Source organism: Megascapheus bottae, chromosome 34 (assembly GCF_031878675.1).
Source record: "Megascapheus bottae isolate mThoBot1 chromosome 34, mThoBot2.hap1, whole genome shotgun sequence".
Lineage (NCBI taxonomy): Eukaryota > Metazoa > Chordata > Mammalia > Rodentia > Geomyidae > Megascapheus > Megascapheus bottae.
In genome coordinates this window covers 3,033,794-3,048,037 of record NC_143542.1, presented here as the reverse complement: position 1 = coordinate 3,048,037, position 14,244 = coordinate 3,033,794, and the positions used below count along the sequence as shown (strand labels likewise).

At 45.9% G+C, this 14,244-nt stretch overlaps 1 protein-coding gene across 1 annotated transcript in view; it reads right to left on the bottom strand.

Annotated features, from left to right (window-relative positions):
- Positions 1-420: 420 nt before the first annotated feature.
- Positions 421-14,244, bottom strand: part of Pms2 (PMS1 homolog 2, mismatch repair system component) — a 22,985-nt gene continuing 9,161 nt past the window's right edge. The window contains exons 8-15 of the mRNA XM_090324312.1: positions 13,783-13,882; positions 10,026-10,110; positions 9,423-9,578; positions 6,357-7,203; positions 4,664-4,831; positions 2,717-2,817; positions 2,397-2,566; positions 421-1,801 (exon numbers count right to left, since the gene is read on the bottom strand). Coding sequence (XP_090180438.1) covers positions 1,658-1,801; positions 2,397-2,566; positions 2,717-2,817; positions 4,664-4,831; positions 6,357-7,203; positions 9,423-9,578; positions 10,026-10,110; positions 13,783-13,882 — 1,771 coding nt within the window. The 3' untranslated portion in view covers positions 421-1,657. The remainder of the gene's footprint in view (positions 1,802-2,396; positions 2,567-2,716; positions 2,818-4,663; positions 4,832-6,356; positions 7,204-9,422; positions 9,579-10,025; positions 10,111-13,782; positions 13,883-14,244) is intronic.

Below are 14,244 nucleotides of genomic sequence, written 5' to 3'. Positions count from 1 at the left end.
TCTGCCGTTGCTGGTCTTGGAGACAAGGTAGAAAAGGCAGAGGGGCCTGGGCCTCTGTCTCCATGGCAGAGAGGTCTCTGTACCCAACTGCCACTTGTAGCCTCAGTGAGTTTCTGCACATAAGGATTCAGGCAGTGGTGTTAAAGAAAATCATCTTCATCAGTGCTGATAGCTCACACCTACAATCTCACTATTCAGGAGGCTGAGATCTGAGGATTGCAGTTCAAAGTCAGCTTGGACAAGAAAGTGCATGAGACTCTTATTTCCAGTGAACCACCAGAAAACCAGAAGGGGAGCTATGATGCAAAGTGGTAGAGTGCTAGCCTTGCACAGAAAAGCTCAGGGACGGCACTGAGTTCAAGTCCCACAACCACACACACACCTACACACAAAAACTTAAATAAATCACCACAAAAGCACTAAAAGCAACACAAGTTTATTATCTTACAGTTCTTGGTTCTTTCTTGGGGCTCTGGTTTCTAAGACGCTGCCCGTGTCACCCATTGCCTGGTGGCTCTTAACCTGAGCAACGTTATCATGCTGCTCTTGGGGTGGGGGAGCCCCTCTTGGAAGCCAGTCCAGGCCATGTCCCTGTGTTGTACTGGCCATCTCTACCACCTGGACTCCAGGGAGAGCATCTGCCATTTTTGGTAGAAGTCCATTTAAAAATGCTTTCAGTTTATACTCTAAGGATCCAGACCTCAGCCCTGAGTTACAGAAAATCACAGTCTAATTTTTATACTTGCCTTGAACAGGGCCTGCCAACTTGGCTGCACTGGAGACGCAAAACCCTGACCTCAGCCCCATTCAGTCACTGCCTTCCAACCAGGCAGAGGTTTTGGATTGTTTTTACATTAGCATTTTTGTACTAGAGTTTGAACTCAGAGCCTTGTACTTGGTAGGGAGGTTCTCTACCACTTGAATTACACCCCCAAGCCTCACTTGCTGTAATTGTTTTTCAAACAGGGTCTTCTTTTCTCTTGCCAAGGATGGTTTTAAATCTTTTGAGTCTCTTGATCTTAGCCCTTTGCACAGCTGAGATTACAGGCGGCAGCCACTATATTCAGATGCATTATTTCTTCTGTAAAACCTGACATATCAGACGTGAGAACCACAAACTGAAAAGGCGTCTTAATTTTAAAATTACCAAATTAGGCCAATGTGAATGTTATTACTGACAATTGAAAGTTGCAAGCTAAAATACCTCCAGGCAGGAGAGGCCTGGATAACATCCAAAGTGTTGTTTTTTTTTTTTCCCCTGGTGGTGCTGGGATTTGAACTTGGGGTTTCACATTTGGTAGACAGGCATTCTGCCACTTGAGCCACATTTCTAGCCCTCTTCTGGATGTAAAATTAAGATGCAGAAAAGATACAGCTCACATTGTTGAACAGGGATCTTTTTTCCAAGATAGATTTCCACTGTGTTGCCAAGGCTGGTTTCCAATTCCTGGGCTCAAGCAGTCTTCCAGACTCAGCTTCATGAGAAGCTGGGACTACAGGCATGTACCACCGTGCCCAGCCTAGGAGCATTTTAAAATGCACCTAGCGCATTATTCTTAAGTAGCAGGTTAAGTCTGAAGCAATATGACAACAACAAAGCTTGTCTTTCAAAACAGGAAGAGCTGCGTGATGACCTTAATTGAGGACACGAGAAGGGTCAGTTTTGGGAAAGGACATCCAGATTGGCGATGTGCCTCATGGTCGGCCTCCCGTGGGGGCAGTTCCAGGGCTGCTCCATCTCGCCCATGTGGGTAACTACCTTCTTCATCTCGCTGCTGTTAAGGGCCGTTCCAATCATCACCTGAGTACGACACACAACGGGAGGGGCTTAGTCCAGCATTGGGGCACTATAACCATGTTCTCTGTGGTGGTGCCGGCCAAGACCAGGGCTCAAGCCTTCCTCCAAAAGCTCAGTGCTCTGCCTCTCCGTGGGCTCATGGACTCTGTGGCTCATGCATGGCAGCAGTACCCTTGAATCAAAACCACCAACTCTCAGCAGCTCCCATAATTCCAAAGTGTGCTGGCCTCTCTCCTTGGTTACCAAGGATTCTTTGCAGAGGTCAGTCAGGCTACTCCCTGAGAGCCCTCTCCTTCCTGCCTGAGCACCTGCCCCTGTCCTCGCCTCAAATATGCCCTCCCCAGGCTACCATGCCAATGTCTCCCCACCCAGCCACACTGGCACCCTCACCCTCGCAGCCTCAGGGGCTAGCTCTGTGCCAGAGCCATGCTTTCCTTCAGACCACGATGGCTCTGTGGGTAGGAGGCAACAAGGAGAGAAAGTGCAGATCTGCTGGCTGGCATGGAGCACCAACAGGGGTGATGTGGCTTCAGGCCGGGGATCCCCTGCCTCTCCCTGGACCCCTGGCAAAGGCAGAGCAGCCGGCCACTTTACTTACAGACTTGCGACAGGCTCTGGAGGCAAACATCTGCCTGACTCGAGAGGGCCGGCACATGACCCCTGGACTCTCACTCAGCATGAAGATCAGCTCATCTATATCCTGGGGTCCAAAAGTCCAATTTTTACTCGTTGGCAAAGAAATCAGTTTAGCTCTTTTGGTGACTGGAGCTACAAGGGAAGAGTTTGAGAACACAACTTGTTGTGTGAGAAGTATACTTCCCTGGAGCACTACTTACAGAAATCTGTGTTCTTACGAAATAAAGACATCAATCCAGCTGACCTCAAAGGTCATTGCCAGCTCCTCAATGAGTAACTTACCGTTTTCATCAATGACAAAGTCAAAGCCATTCTTTCGGAATATTTCCAGATTTTCTATCAGGACAGCTTCATTGACAGCAGTTAAATTGAGAGCCTGAGGTCTGAAACACAGGAGGTTCAAATGAAAATTGGAGTCAAGCATTTATTTATAGAACAAAAATGGAGGTGAGACAACCTGGCCATTGTCATGGCTTGATATGAAGCGGCCCCTAAAAGACCCAGGGGTGGATGGCCTGGTCCCCAGTTGGTGGCACTACTGAGAGATATTAGTGCTAGGTCACCGGTGGGTTCCTTCACGGATGAATTCCTAGCTCTGAGGAAGGGCTGTCTGGGGAGCTGTGCTTTTAAAGGGTGTCCCTTGTCCCTGGGCTCCTGTCTCTGCTTCAGTGTCCTCTCTGCCCCGCTGTCCTGGCTCACCACAGGGTCATGATAAGGAAGCCAGCTAAATACTGGCTGAAACCATAACCCAATTCAATCTACTCTTCTTTATGTTCTTTTTCTTAGGCAGATTGTCATAACTACCAAAAAAACTAATACAATCTTAAATTCATTGAAGCAACATGAAGAACACTATTCAAGCAGGGTGATGTTGATTCAAATATGTAATCCTAGCTACTCAGGAGGCTAAGCTCCAAGCAGTTCAAAGCCAACTTGGACAGGAAAGTCTGAGACTTTTTTTTTTTTTGGGGGGGGGGTGGTTCAATAGTAAGGCTTGAACTCAGGGCCTGGGCACTGTTCCTGAGCCTCTTTATACTCAAGGCTAGTGCTCTACTACTTGAACCACAGTGCCACTTCTGGTTTTTGACTGGCTACCTGGAAATGAGAGTCTCATGGAGGTTTTTCTCCCTGGGGCTGGTTTCAAATAGTGATCCTCAGATCTCAGCCTCTTGAGAAGTTAGGATTATAGGCATGAGCCATCAGCGCCCAGCTGTGAGATTCATCTCCAATGGATCATCAAAAAAAAAAATCAGGAATGGAGTGATTCAAGTAGTACAGCCCTCACCTTGAGCACAAAAGGTCAGGGACATGGCCCAGGTTCTGAGTTCTGACTCCAGGATCAGCACGCACACACATACGCACACAAACACTATTCAGCCAAGTGTTAACAAAACCTCCTGCAGAATCCTTTCTACTTTCTCTTATCAATTACTTTTTTAAGAAATTATAGAAGTTATGAAGTCTCTTTTCTCCTTAATCTGTCATCCTCAGCTTGAATCTTTTCCTTACACAACAAAGATAATTTCATTTTTTTTCCCTTTTGGACACAGACCTCACCAAGTACTTTAGGCTGGTCTCTCATTCATGGGCCTCCTAAGTGCCAGGATTACTGGCATGCACAATCATGCCTGGCTAGTAAACTAAGGGGCGGAGTCAGGTCACTATCAATATTTGTACACAGTGAATACAGAACAAGAATTGTGCTATCCTGCTCTCCCTCCTACTAATTTGTGGGGATCTTAGGAAGACAAACATTGCTGTAAGGCAGGAGAATGGGCAAACACTTGGTCTCTGCTTTCCACTATTAGTGGGGAAGAAAACACTGAACAAAAAGCCAAACAATCAGTTATGGCCATAACTGAGTCAGGATGGAAGACACCAGAGCCACAAGTAAGTGAGACTTGGCTCTAGTGGTTCTAGTGTCAGGGAAGGGACTCTAGGGTCACCCGAGGGCTGTGCTCTGGAGACAAGCTGGGGTTAGTAAGGTGGGGAAGGCTTGTGTTCCAAGCAGAGATGATAGCCCGAGGCCTCCAGAGGACCTCGGAGGACCTGTGATTTTCTGGAACCACACACAGACACACTTCACTGTATTCTGTGGGGGTCTGAGTTTGTTTCTCCACAGAGTTGAATCTCCCGCAAAGTAAGCTAATGACCTGGCCTTGTAGTCACACGCATGTGTATACACGCATGCGCACGCCACAGCTTGCGCCGTGTCTGCTGAGCACTCACGCGATGAGCCTCTGTGCCTGGAGCACCGTGTGCCTCTGCAGCATCTCGAAGTTGTACTTCTCATCGGCCGCGTGCTGGTCTACCAGGAACAGGTCCTCCTCCAGCTTGGTTATTATGAACCCTAAGTTAAACTGACCAAGCACCTCCATGTCTGCAAACATCGACTTACTGCACATGGAAAACATGCAATGCAACAGGTGAGCTGACCGCTGACATCCAATCAAAACTCACATGCTAACACCGAAAGCCCATTTCCACTTGGCTGAAAGGTCGTAAGAGGAGATCAGGTAGCATTGCGGGGAGATGCACAGTATTCATGACAGTTAGTGTGTGTGCAAAGAGCTCGAAGGCTTATGAGCAGTGGAACTGGAACCACAGGGCAGCCTTTTCCACACATGCACACATGCGATTAGTGGTAGATACATGTACTAACTCCCCTATGGCACAGCCAAGTGTAACATTCTAGCAGGAGGCATCTATCCCTCTGGCTTGCCTCCACAGCAGCCCCTTGCTGTTCTATTGTAACAACTCCCCCTCCCCTTTTTTGGGGGTCAGTTGTGGGGCTTGAGCTCCAGGCCTGGGTTCTGTCCCTGAGCTCTTCAGCTCAAGGCTACTACTGCCCTTCCCCCTGAGCCACGACGCCACTTCCGGTTTTCTAGTGGTTAACTGGAGATAAGTCTCATGGGCTTTGGTGCCAGGGCTAGCTTTGAACTGCGCCTCAGATCTCAGTCTTCTAAGTAGCTAGGATTACAGGCATGATCCACCGTGCCCAGCTTGTACCCTTTAATTAATTAATTTTTATTTATTTCTGGCCAGTCCTAAGGCTTGAAATCAAGGTCTGGGCACTGTCTTTGGACACTCTGCCCTCTACCACTTGAGCCACAGCACTACTTCTGGCAGAGTTCTTTTTCTGGGTATGAGGTACCAAGGAATCAAACCCAGGGCTTTGTGCATACTAGGCGAGCACTCTACCACTGGGTCACACTCGCAGGCTATCTTTTTTATTTTGACAGGAAATCTGTAAGTCTGCACACCTTCCAACACGGGGGATAAGCACTTAAGTCAGACAGCATCTGAGTGACCCAACGAAGGAACTATTTTAGGGAGGACTCACAGCCTCTCTTGGGGAGCAGAAGAGACAATGCCTGTACTTAGTTTGCTTCTCTTGGTCTGACTCCCTTTTGCTGGTGTCAGTCCTGGGGCTTGAACTCAGAGTCTGAGTGCTATCTCTGAGCTTTTTTGCTCCAGGCTAGCACTCTACCACTTGAGCCACAGCGCCACTTCTGGCTTTTTCATGGCAATTGGAGGTGATAGTGTTATAGCTAAAAGGACAGCCTAGCATACCCCAGCAAAGCTAAGGCCCAATCTGTGGACTCAACAGCAATCCCAATGCCAGGGTCTCGGGGCCAATAATGAGAGAGGAAGAAGGAAAGGGAGAGATCGGCTGTCTAAGAGTTCCCTGCCCATGCAGGCCCTTTCAACAGGCGTCAGCCAGTGGTCAGAACCTGTCATTTCTTGGGGAGGGACCCTAGGTACTTGAGCCATGGGGCAGCTGCTCTCTGTGTAGAGCAAGAACAAAGAGAAGCAGAGACACACAGAGGAGCCCTGGGCTAGGTCCCTGTGGTGAGCCTGTGATTCCTTCAAAATGACCAAATCACGAGCTGTCCAAAACCCCACCGACAACCAACTTTACCTTATCTCTTTTCTTAGTTCGTCTTCTGCTGCTTGGTTTTCTCCTGGGCAGATCCTTGCCCTAAATTTCCTGTAATTCAGTCTTTCTTCCCTTTGCTGCCTTTGGCAATGCAACTGCTTTATTCGTGTGGCTAAAGAGCTCATAGAAAAGGCAAGGGGCACTATCTTCTTACTAACTGTCACAGCTACATCAACTTGGGCTGCTGAGACACTCTGAGTGTTAGCGGACTTTGGAGGAGTGTCGGCATTTGAAGGAATTTCTTTTTTAAATCGCTTAGCAGTGGAGGAGAGATCTGTCCGAGGAGGCGGAAGTGTCTGTTGATATGGGCCATCTTCTTCCTTCCCTGACTCTCTGACTGAAGGGGGATGTTCTAGTTCAGGTGGATTCTCACCACAGTCCATGTCTCCCCGGAAAAGTCTGTCTTCTGGGGAGCTCCCTGTGTGGTCACTGCTGCTATTGCCCGCTTCTGGGGGGCTGAACCTATCCTCTGGGGCGGCAGAGGTACTGCTGTACCCTGAGTCTTTTCCTACTTCTGCTTTGCCCACATGGGTACCTGAGTCTTTGGGAGTCACCACTTCTGGGGGCCACCGGAGGCCTATGCCAGAGGCAGGATTGGATGCACTAGATGGCACCTCCTTTTTCTGTACTGGAGAATTCCATCGCAGTTCAGGAGTTCCTGGGCCCGGAGATTTGGTCTCTGCAGGATGACGAAGAGAGAAGGCCTCTCTCAGCCTGGAAATGGACATGGACTTTTTGTCTTCTCCCTGAGTGCTGGATGGTGGAGGACTGTCTGGCCTTTCTGGAAGAGCCATTTCCACTTCTGTCTCACGAATCTTTATCAAGTTACCTGGGCCCACAGGAGCAGAGATGATCAGGGAGAGTTCAAAGTGGGACAAAGGACAGTTTCATATAAACAGGCATTTCACAAAGGAGGAAGTTCACACATCTGATCAAATATGCAAACACGAGCTGGTTGCTCATGCCTGTAATCCTAGCTACTCAGGAGGTTGTGATCTAAGGATCACAGTTCAAAGCCAGCCTGAGCTGGGAAGTCTTTGAGACTCTTATCTTCAGTTAACCAGCAAGTGGAGCTGTGGCTCAACTGGTAGAGTGTCACCTCTGAGACAAAAACGTTCAGGGACAGCAGCCAGATCCTAAGGTCAAGCCCCAAGACGGACACAAAATAAATAAATAAATCAACTAATAAGTAAACAACATTCAACGTTGATCATAAAAGGGTTGCAAGTTGAAATCCCTTTGCTCAACTTCAAGATAATTTAGAAAGTTAATGAACTGAAACGGGAGGGATGGCAGTCACCACGCATGCACACCTGTGGCCTGTTCTGGCTACTGCAGTGGGAACCCCCAGTTCCCGGCTCATCAAGAACTTCCAAGGACCACAATGTAGCTTGCCTAGCAAGTGCAAGGCCCTGGGTTTCATGCCCAGAATACTCCCTCAAAGAACCTTTGATATCTGAGCAGAATACGATGAATGAAGAGCCACATGACCTCATGCAACTCATACATAAATAAAAAGGATGTTTAGACTGAATGACTTCAAAGTAAAAATTAAATGAAGCCAGGCCAGTTGGTACCTGACTGCAACTCTAGCCCTTGGGAGGTTGAAGCTGAAGGATTGAGCTTGAGGCCAGCATGAGCTGCACGAGGAGACTGTGTCTCAAAAAGAGCAAAAAACATACAATAAACTACGCCATCAGAAGTGAGGAAGTGGCTGGCACAGGGGGATTAGTGTAGGAACACAGGCGCTTATGTAGAAGCTATTTCTTCAGCTTGTGGCAGGAACACTGATAATCCATATACAACTTTTTCTCCCTCTTTCTTCAATAATAGAGCTAAACAATGGGCATTGGTTCAACTGCACTTGTTTTCTTGCGGTTTTACTATGCTTACAAGGCTAGGCTGGCTTTGCACTTAGGATCCTCCTGCTTCAGCATCCCAAGTACTGTAACTGAGTCAACATTTTCTGGTTCCGGAGTGGCCCAGACATCCTACCACATATGCTGTCAAGAGTGTGGGCTGCCCACCGCCCTCCACCCCCATCTAGACAACGAACTGGGATGTCAATCACTCTGCCACACAAACGCAAGCTTCCTCTGCCCGCTCTCATTCCCAACAGCTCACCGGCCCTCCAGAGCCAGTGCCTCCCTCAGCTTTGGCGTTCGGCTCTCCAGCATCATTGTGCCTCAGTTGTATTTTCCTATGACACTTTAAAATTCACTGTGGTTCAACTTTTTTTTTTAACCTGTATTATAATCAGTGTCATTTTATGATTTATCTTCAATGACATTTAATAATCTCATTATAATGTCATAGAAATATGTTCCTTTTTCCTTTCTTTTTCTGGTGTTAGAATTTGACTCAGGGCCTCACATTTGCTCAGCTTCCTTGTTCAGCTGGTGCTCTACCACTAGAGTCATGACTTTAGCCTGGCCTTTACCTAGTTATTTTATAGCTTTTTTTTTTTTTTTTTTTTGCCTTTCCTGGGCTTGAGCTCAGGGCCTGAGCACTGTCCTTGGACTCTCTCAAGGCTAGAGCTCTACCACTTGAGCCTCAGCACCATTTCTGGCTTTTTTCTATATATGTGGTACCAAGGAATCAAACCCGGGTCTTCGTGAATGCTAGGCAAGCACTCTACCACTAGGCCAAACTCCCGGCCCCTATAGGTTCCCCCCCTACCCAGAGCTAAGGACTGAACTCAGGGTCTTGCACTTAACTCCCCAAGCCCTAGCTGGTCATTTCAAAGATGATATCTCATAGACTTTTCTGCCCAGACTGGCTTTGAACTTCAATTGTCCAGATGTCTGCTGTAACACATCCTAAGAGATTTCACTGCAGGTCCAAAAGTGTAATCTTGGAAATAAAGTAAGAAACATATATGGACAATAGCTGATCAAAGTTATCTTTTCTTCCTTTTCTTTTCATTCCTACACTGGGACTCGTACTTGGTACCTTACGCTTTGCTCCTTGTGCTCTACCAACACAGCCACGCCGCTAACCCCAGCTGATGCAAGTTTTAAAGGAGTTGTACCACTGTGTTTTCCATACCTTCCACACTGAGCAGGGCCTGCTGGTTGACACTGATTTTGTTCACATCACTATCAAACATTCCTATGAGTGACGTCTTTAACACTGCCAGCAAAAGCTTCTCCTCTTGCAGTAAAATTTGCCTCTTATCTGGAGTCACGTTGATATCAACACACTCTAGGGGGAACCAGACCACACACACGTGTGACATTCAAATTCATGTTTAACAAGAGGAGGTTACCCAGCTACCGTCTGATTCACTACCTTTTGCTAGAAGGGTGACTCAACACACCAGAATCCCAATTCATACCCATAATCCAGAAAACTTGTTTTTGTTTTAAAAATTAAATAAAGAGGGGCTGAGAGCATGTGTGCCAGGCAAGTGCTCTACCGCTGAGCTACAGCCCAGCACAGGGAGAATGTGGTCTCTACTGACTCCATTCCTGGTCAAGCCAAATGCCACTTTCTCTGAGAATTAAAGTTTCAAATAAAAGCAGGAGAGTTTGTACAAGAGATTAAGATTACATGACCAGAAAGTACACTCTTTCCAGTCTAAGAAGAGCTTATAAGCTTGGTTCTTCAAGAAAAAGTCACCCATTTTCTTGAACTCTCAGTGCCTCTTACCTGAATCAACAGCAATGTTAAGAACAACGAATGGATACTGATGGCGATTATACACGTGGTAGACCTCGTTCACAAGTCTGGATACCTGTTCAAAACACAAAGCTGAGAAAGGAATAAATGTTCCCTTCCCACACTCGCCTATAACATACTATTCTCACCTAGCAATAAAGCAATGCACTGTTACCAAGCTTCACTAAGTTTACTACAGCTTTATTGGGTTATGCTGATATAAACTGGACGGCCCAGTAGGTCTTAACATATGTGTGTGGCACACAACACACACGTTCACCTATGAAATTATCCCATTAGAAATGAGAAAAAGAGCTGGGTCCTGGTGGCTCATGCCTATAATCCTAGCTACTTGGATGGTTGAGATCTGAGGATTGTGGTTTGAAGCCAGCCCAAGTAGGAAAGTCTGTAAGAGTCTTATCATCAATAAACTACTCAAAAAAAAAAGGAGTGGCACTGTAGTTTAAGTGGTAGAGTGCTAAAAAAGAAGCTCAGAATACTGCCCAGGCCCAGAGTTTAAGTCCAGGACTGGAAAAAAAAAAAGATAAAAAGTTTCCTTATGCAAGGGTGGGGTGTGCCCAATAATACTAAGTACTCAGGAACTAGAGATAGAATAATCACAAATTCAAGGCCAGTGGAGGGTACATAGGCCAGGGGCCAGGTGTATTATGCTCACCTAGTATGCACGAAAGCCCTGGGTTCGATTTTCTGGAACCACATATACAAAAAAAGCCAGAAGTGGTGCTGTGGCTCAAGTGGCAGAGCACTAGTCTTGAACAAAAATTGTCCAAGATGACACACAAACCCTCAGCCTAATTTTAATTATATTCTAAAATCTAAATGCCAGTGACTGTATATAGAGATTCCCTTCTTGAATACTTGTTAAATACGTCATTTGAAATATGATATAAAAATCAATGTTAATAAATTCTTTAAGTAAAAAAAATTACCAAAAGAAAAAAATTTAGGTTACACTGATATTTGTTGACCCAATTTTCATCTCTTATTTACGTGGATTGTTCCCCTCTTTTGGTCAGATTACTGAAATTCCTAGCCAGAGCAAAAAAGGTCAGAGAAGGAAACAAGAGATCAGGACAGGGAAGGAAGTCATTATCTCTACTTGCAGATAATGCCAATCTGTTCTATCTCTTTGTTTCTGTCTGTCCACCCCCTAACTGCTCCGTGCCTGCCAGTCCTAGGCTTGAGCTCAGGCTTGAACCCTGTCCCTTAGCATTTTTTTTTTGCTCAAGGCTAGTGTTCTAGCACTTGAGCCACAGTATTGTTTCTGGCTTTTTTTTTTCCTTTTTTTTTTTTTATTTAATAAAGCAGTTGACTGGAGATATGTCTCCTATTTTCCTGCTTGGGCTGGCTTCAAATCTCAGCTTTTTGAGTAACTAGGATTACAGGTGTGAGCTACCTATGCTCAGCTAAAAATCAGCCTTTCTGGTGGGCACTGGTGGCTCATGCCTGCAATCCTAGCTACTCAGGAGGCTGAGATATGAGAACTGTAGTTCTCAGAAAAAAAAAAAAAATGTCCAAGGACAGTGCCTAGGCTCTGGGTTCAAGCCCCAGTACTGGCAAAGAAAAAAGAAAGAAAGAAAGAAAGAAAGAAAGAAAGAAAGAAAGAAAGAAAGAAAGAAAGAGAAAAAGAAAATTTCAGGCCAGACACAACTATATATCAAGACCCTGTCTCAAAACAAGCATGCTTCTTCATGTCCCCGAAGTTTTTTTTTAAATCATGCTCCCCAAAGTTTAATTTCCCTACATAAACTTTTAATAAAGTGAAGGTGTAATTTACTTCTAAACGTATTTCTTGCAGATGCCTGTGGTTCAGGCATGTGAGTCTACTTTTTCAGGAGGCTGACATCCAGACAATTGAAGTTCAAAGGCAGCCTAGGGAAAAACACCTGTGAGATTCTAACTTCAAAATAACCAGCCAGGAAATGGCACTGTGGTTCAAATAGTAGAGCACTAGCCCTGAGCTGAAGAGCTCAGGGATAGGTCCAGGCCCAGAGTTCAAGCCCCATGACGGGGAGGGTAGGGGGAGAAACAGAATCCAAAAACCAAAAGCAACTATTTGGGGGCCCGAAGTGTGGCTGGTGGTAGAGTGCTTGCCTAGCATGCATAAAGCCCTGGGTTTGATTTCTCAATACCACATACACAGATAAAGATGGAAGTGGTGTGGTAGAGTGTTCGCCTCTAGAAAGCTCAAGGACAATGCCTAGGCCCCGAGTTCATGTCCCAGGACTGGCAAAACAACAATAACAAAAACGGGCTGAGAGTGTAACCTAATGGTAGGGTACTTGCCTGGCATGCATGAAGCCCTGGGTTCGATTCCTCATACACACAAAAAGCTGGAAGTAGTGCTGTGCCTCAAGTGGCAAAGCACTAACAAAAAAGTATCCAAGGACAGTGCCCAGGACCTGAGTTCAAGCCCCAGAAATGGCAAAAAACAAACAAACAAAAAAAAAACCAGTCAAGGCTGAGCTAAGCAAGCCAAACAAGCAAGTGAGCAAATCTAAGTTCAAACTCTAGAACCAGTGGCTTACGCCTGTAAATCTAGCTACTTTGAAAGTTGAGATCTGAGGATCACAGTTTGAAGCTAGCCTGGGCAAAAAAAGTTCCCATGAGACTCTTTTTCCAATTAACAACTCCAAAACAAGAAGTGGTGCTATGGCTCAACTGGTACAATGCTAGAATTGACCACAAAAAAGTTCAGGGATAGCAACCAGGCCTTGAGTTCAAGCCCCAGGACCTGCAAAACTAAAATAAAACAACAACAAAAACACCAGGATGTATTCAATCTGAAGAGAAACCCCAAGTATTCTTTCTTTCTATCTATCTATCTATCTAATTTTGTAGGTTGTGGGACTTGAACTCTAGGCCTGGGCATGGTCCCTGTGCTCTTCAGCTCAAGGTTACCTCCCTACCCCTTGAGCCACAGCACCACTTCTGTTTTGTTTTGTTTTGTTTTTTTCTCTCTCTCATGGTTAATTGGAGATAAAAGTCTCAGGGACTTAAGTGCCCGGGCTGGCTTTGAACCACGATCCTCAGATCTTAGCCTCATGAGTAGCTAGGATTACAGACATGAGCCACCACACCCAGCCCAAGTATTCTTATAGATTTAAACATTCTTACTATTATGTATTTTTACAAAGTCACACATGTATGAACTCCCATCCATGAACTTATATACAAACATGTATACATACACATATACAAATATACACGTATACATACATGTACTATTGAAAACAGCTGACTTTCTTAAATGTATAAATAATCTGTAAATATATGTTTTTTGGTGCTGGTCCTAGGGCTTGAACTCAGGGACTAGGTTCAAGCACTCTACCACTGCTGCCGTAGATCTTAGGCTTCTAAGTAGCTAGGATGGTGTGTAGCTTAAATAAGATGATTTAAAGACATGTTTCTTAGTCAGTTCCAAATTCCTTGGGGAAATTAATCATAAAATAATAAAAGACCAGGGCCGGGAGTTTGGCCTAGTTGTAGAGTGTTTGCCCAGCATGCACGAAGACCCAGGTTCGATTCCTTGGTACCACATATATAGAAAAAAGCCAGAAGTGATGCTGAGGCTCAAGTGGTAGAGCTCTAGCCTTGAGAAAGTCCAAGGACAGTGCTCAGGCCCTGAGCTCAAGCCCAGGACTGGCAAAAAATAAATAAATAAATAAATAAATAATAATAACAAAAGACGTAAGAATAAACTATTTCCAAAATGCTCTATATATACCTTTCCTGGGTCACAGGGCCGCCGGTTGATAAAGAAGAATTGCCGGTCGGTGGCACTCCTCCCGACGCCGTGTGTGCAGCATGAGATGAAGCCGGAGATGCTGGGTGGGGGTGGGGGAGCGAGGAGGTACCGTGGGCACAGGATTAGAACACTGAGCACAGAGCAACTTCTTACACAATCAAAGAGGAACAGGACAGTGTGGGTTGGTGCTGCACAACAATGCTGCTTGTCCTGTGTTCCCTCCTGACAAATCATAGGAAGTGCCCAGACACCACAAGATGCCATGAAGCCAACAGTCTAAAGCCCGGCACAGGTAAGCTCTCCTTCCCTTGGTGCCTGCATCACAAATGGACCTTGCTCCAGAAACACAACCTTTGACTTGCATATTGGCTCCCCTGGCTCGTCAGGGGAGTGTAACCACCTGTATTGCAGATTTGTGCAGCATTCTCTTCTTGTTTCTCT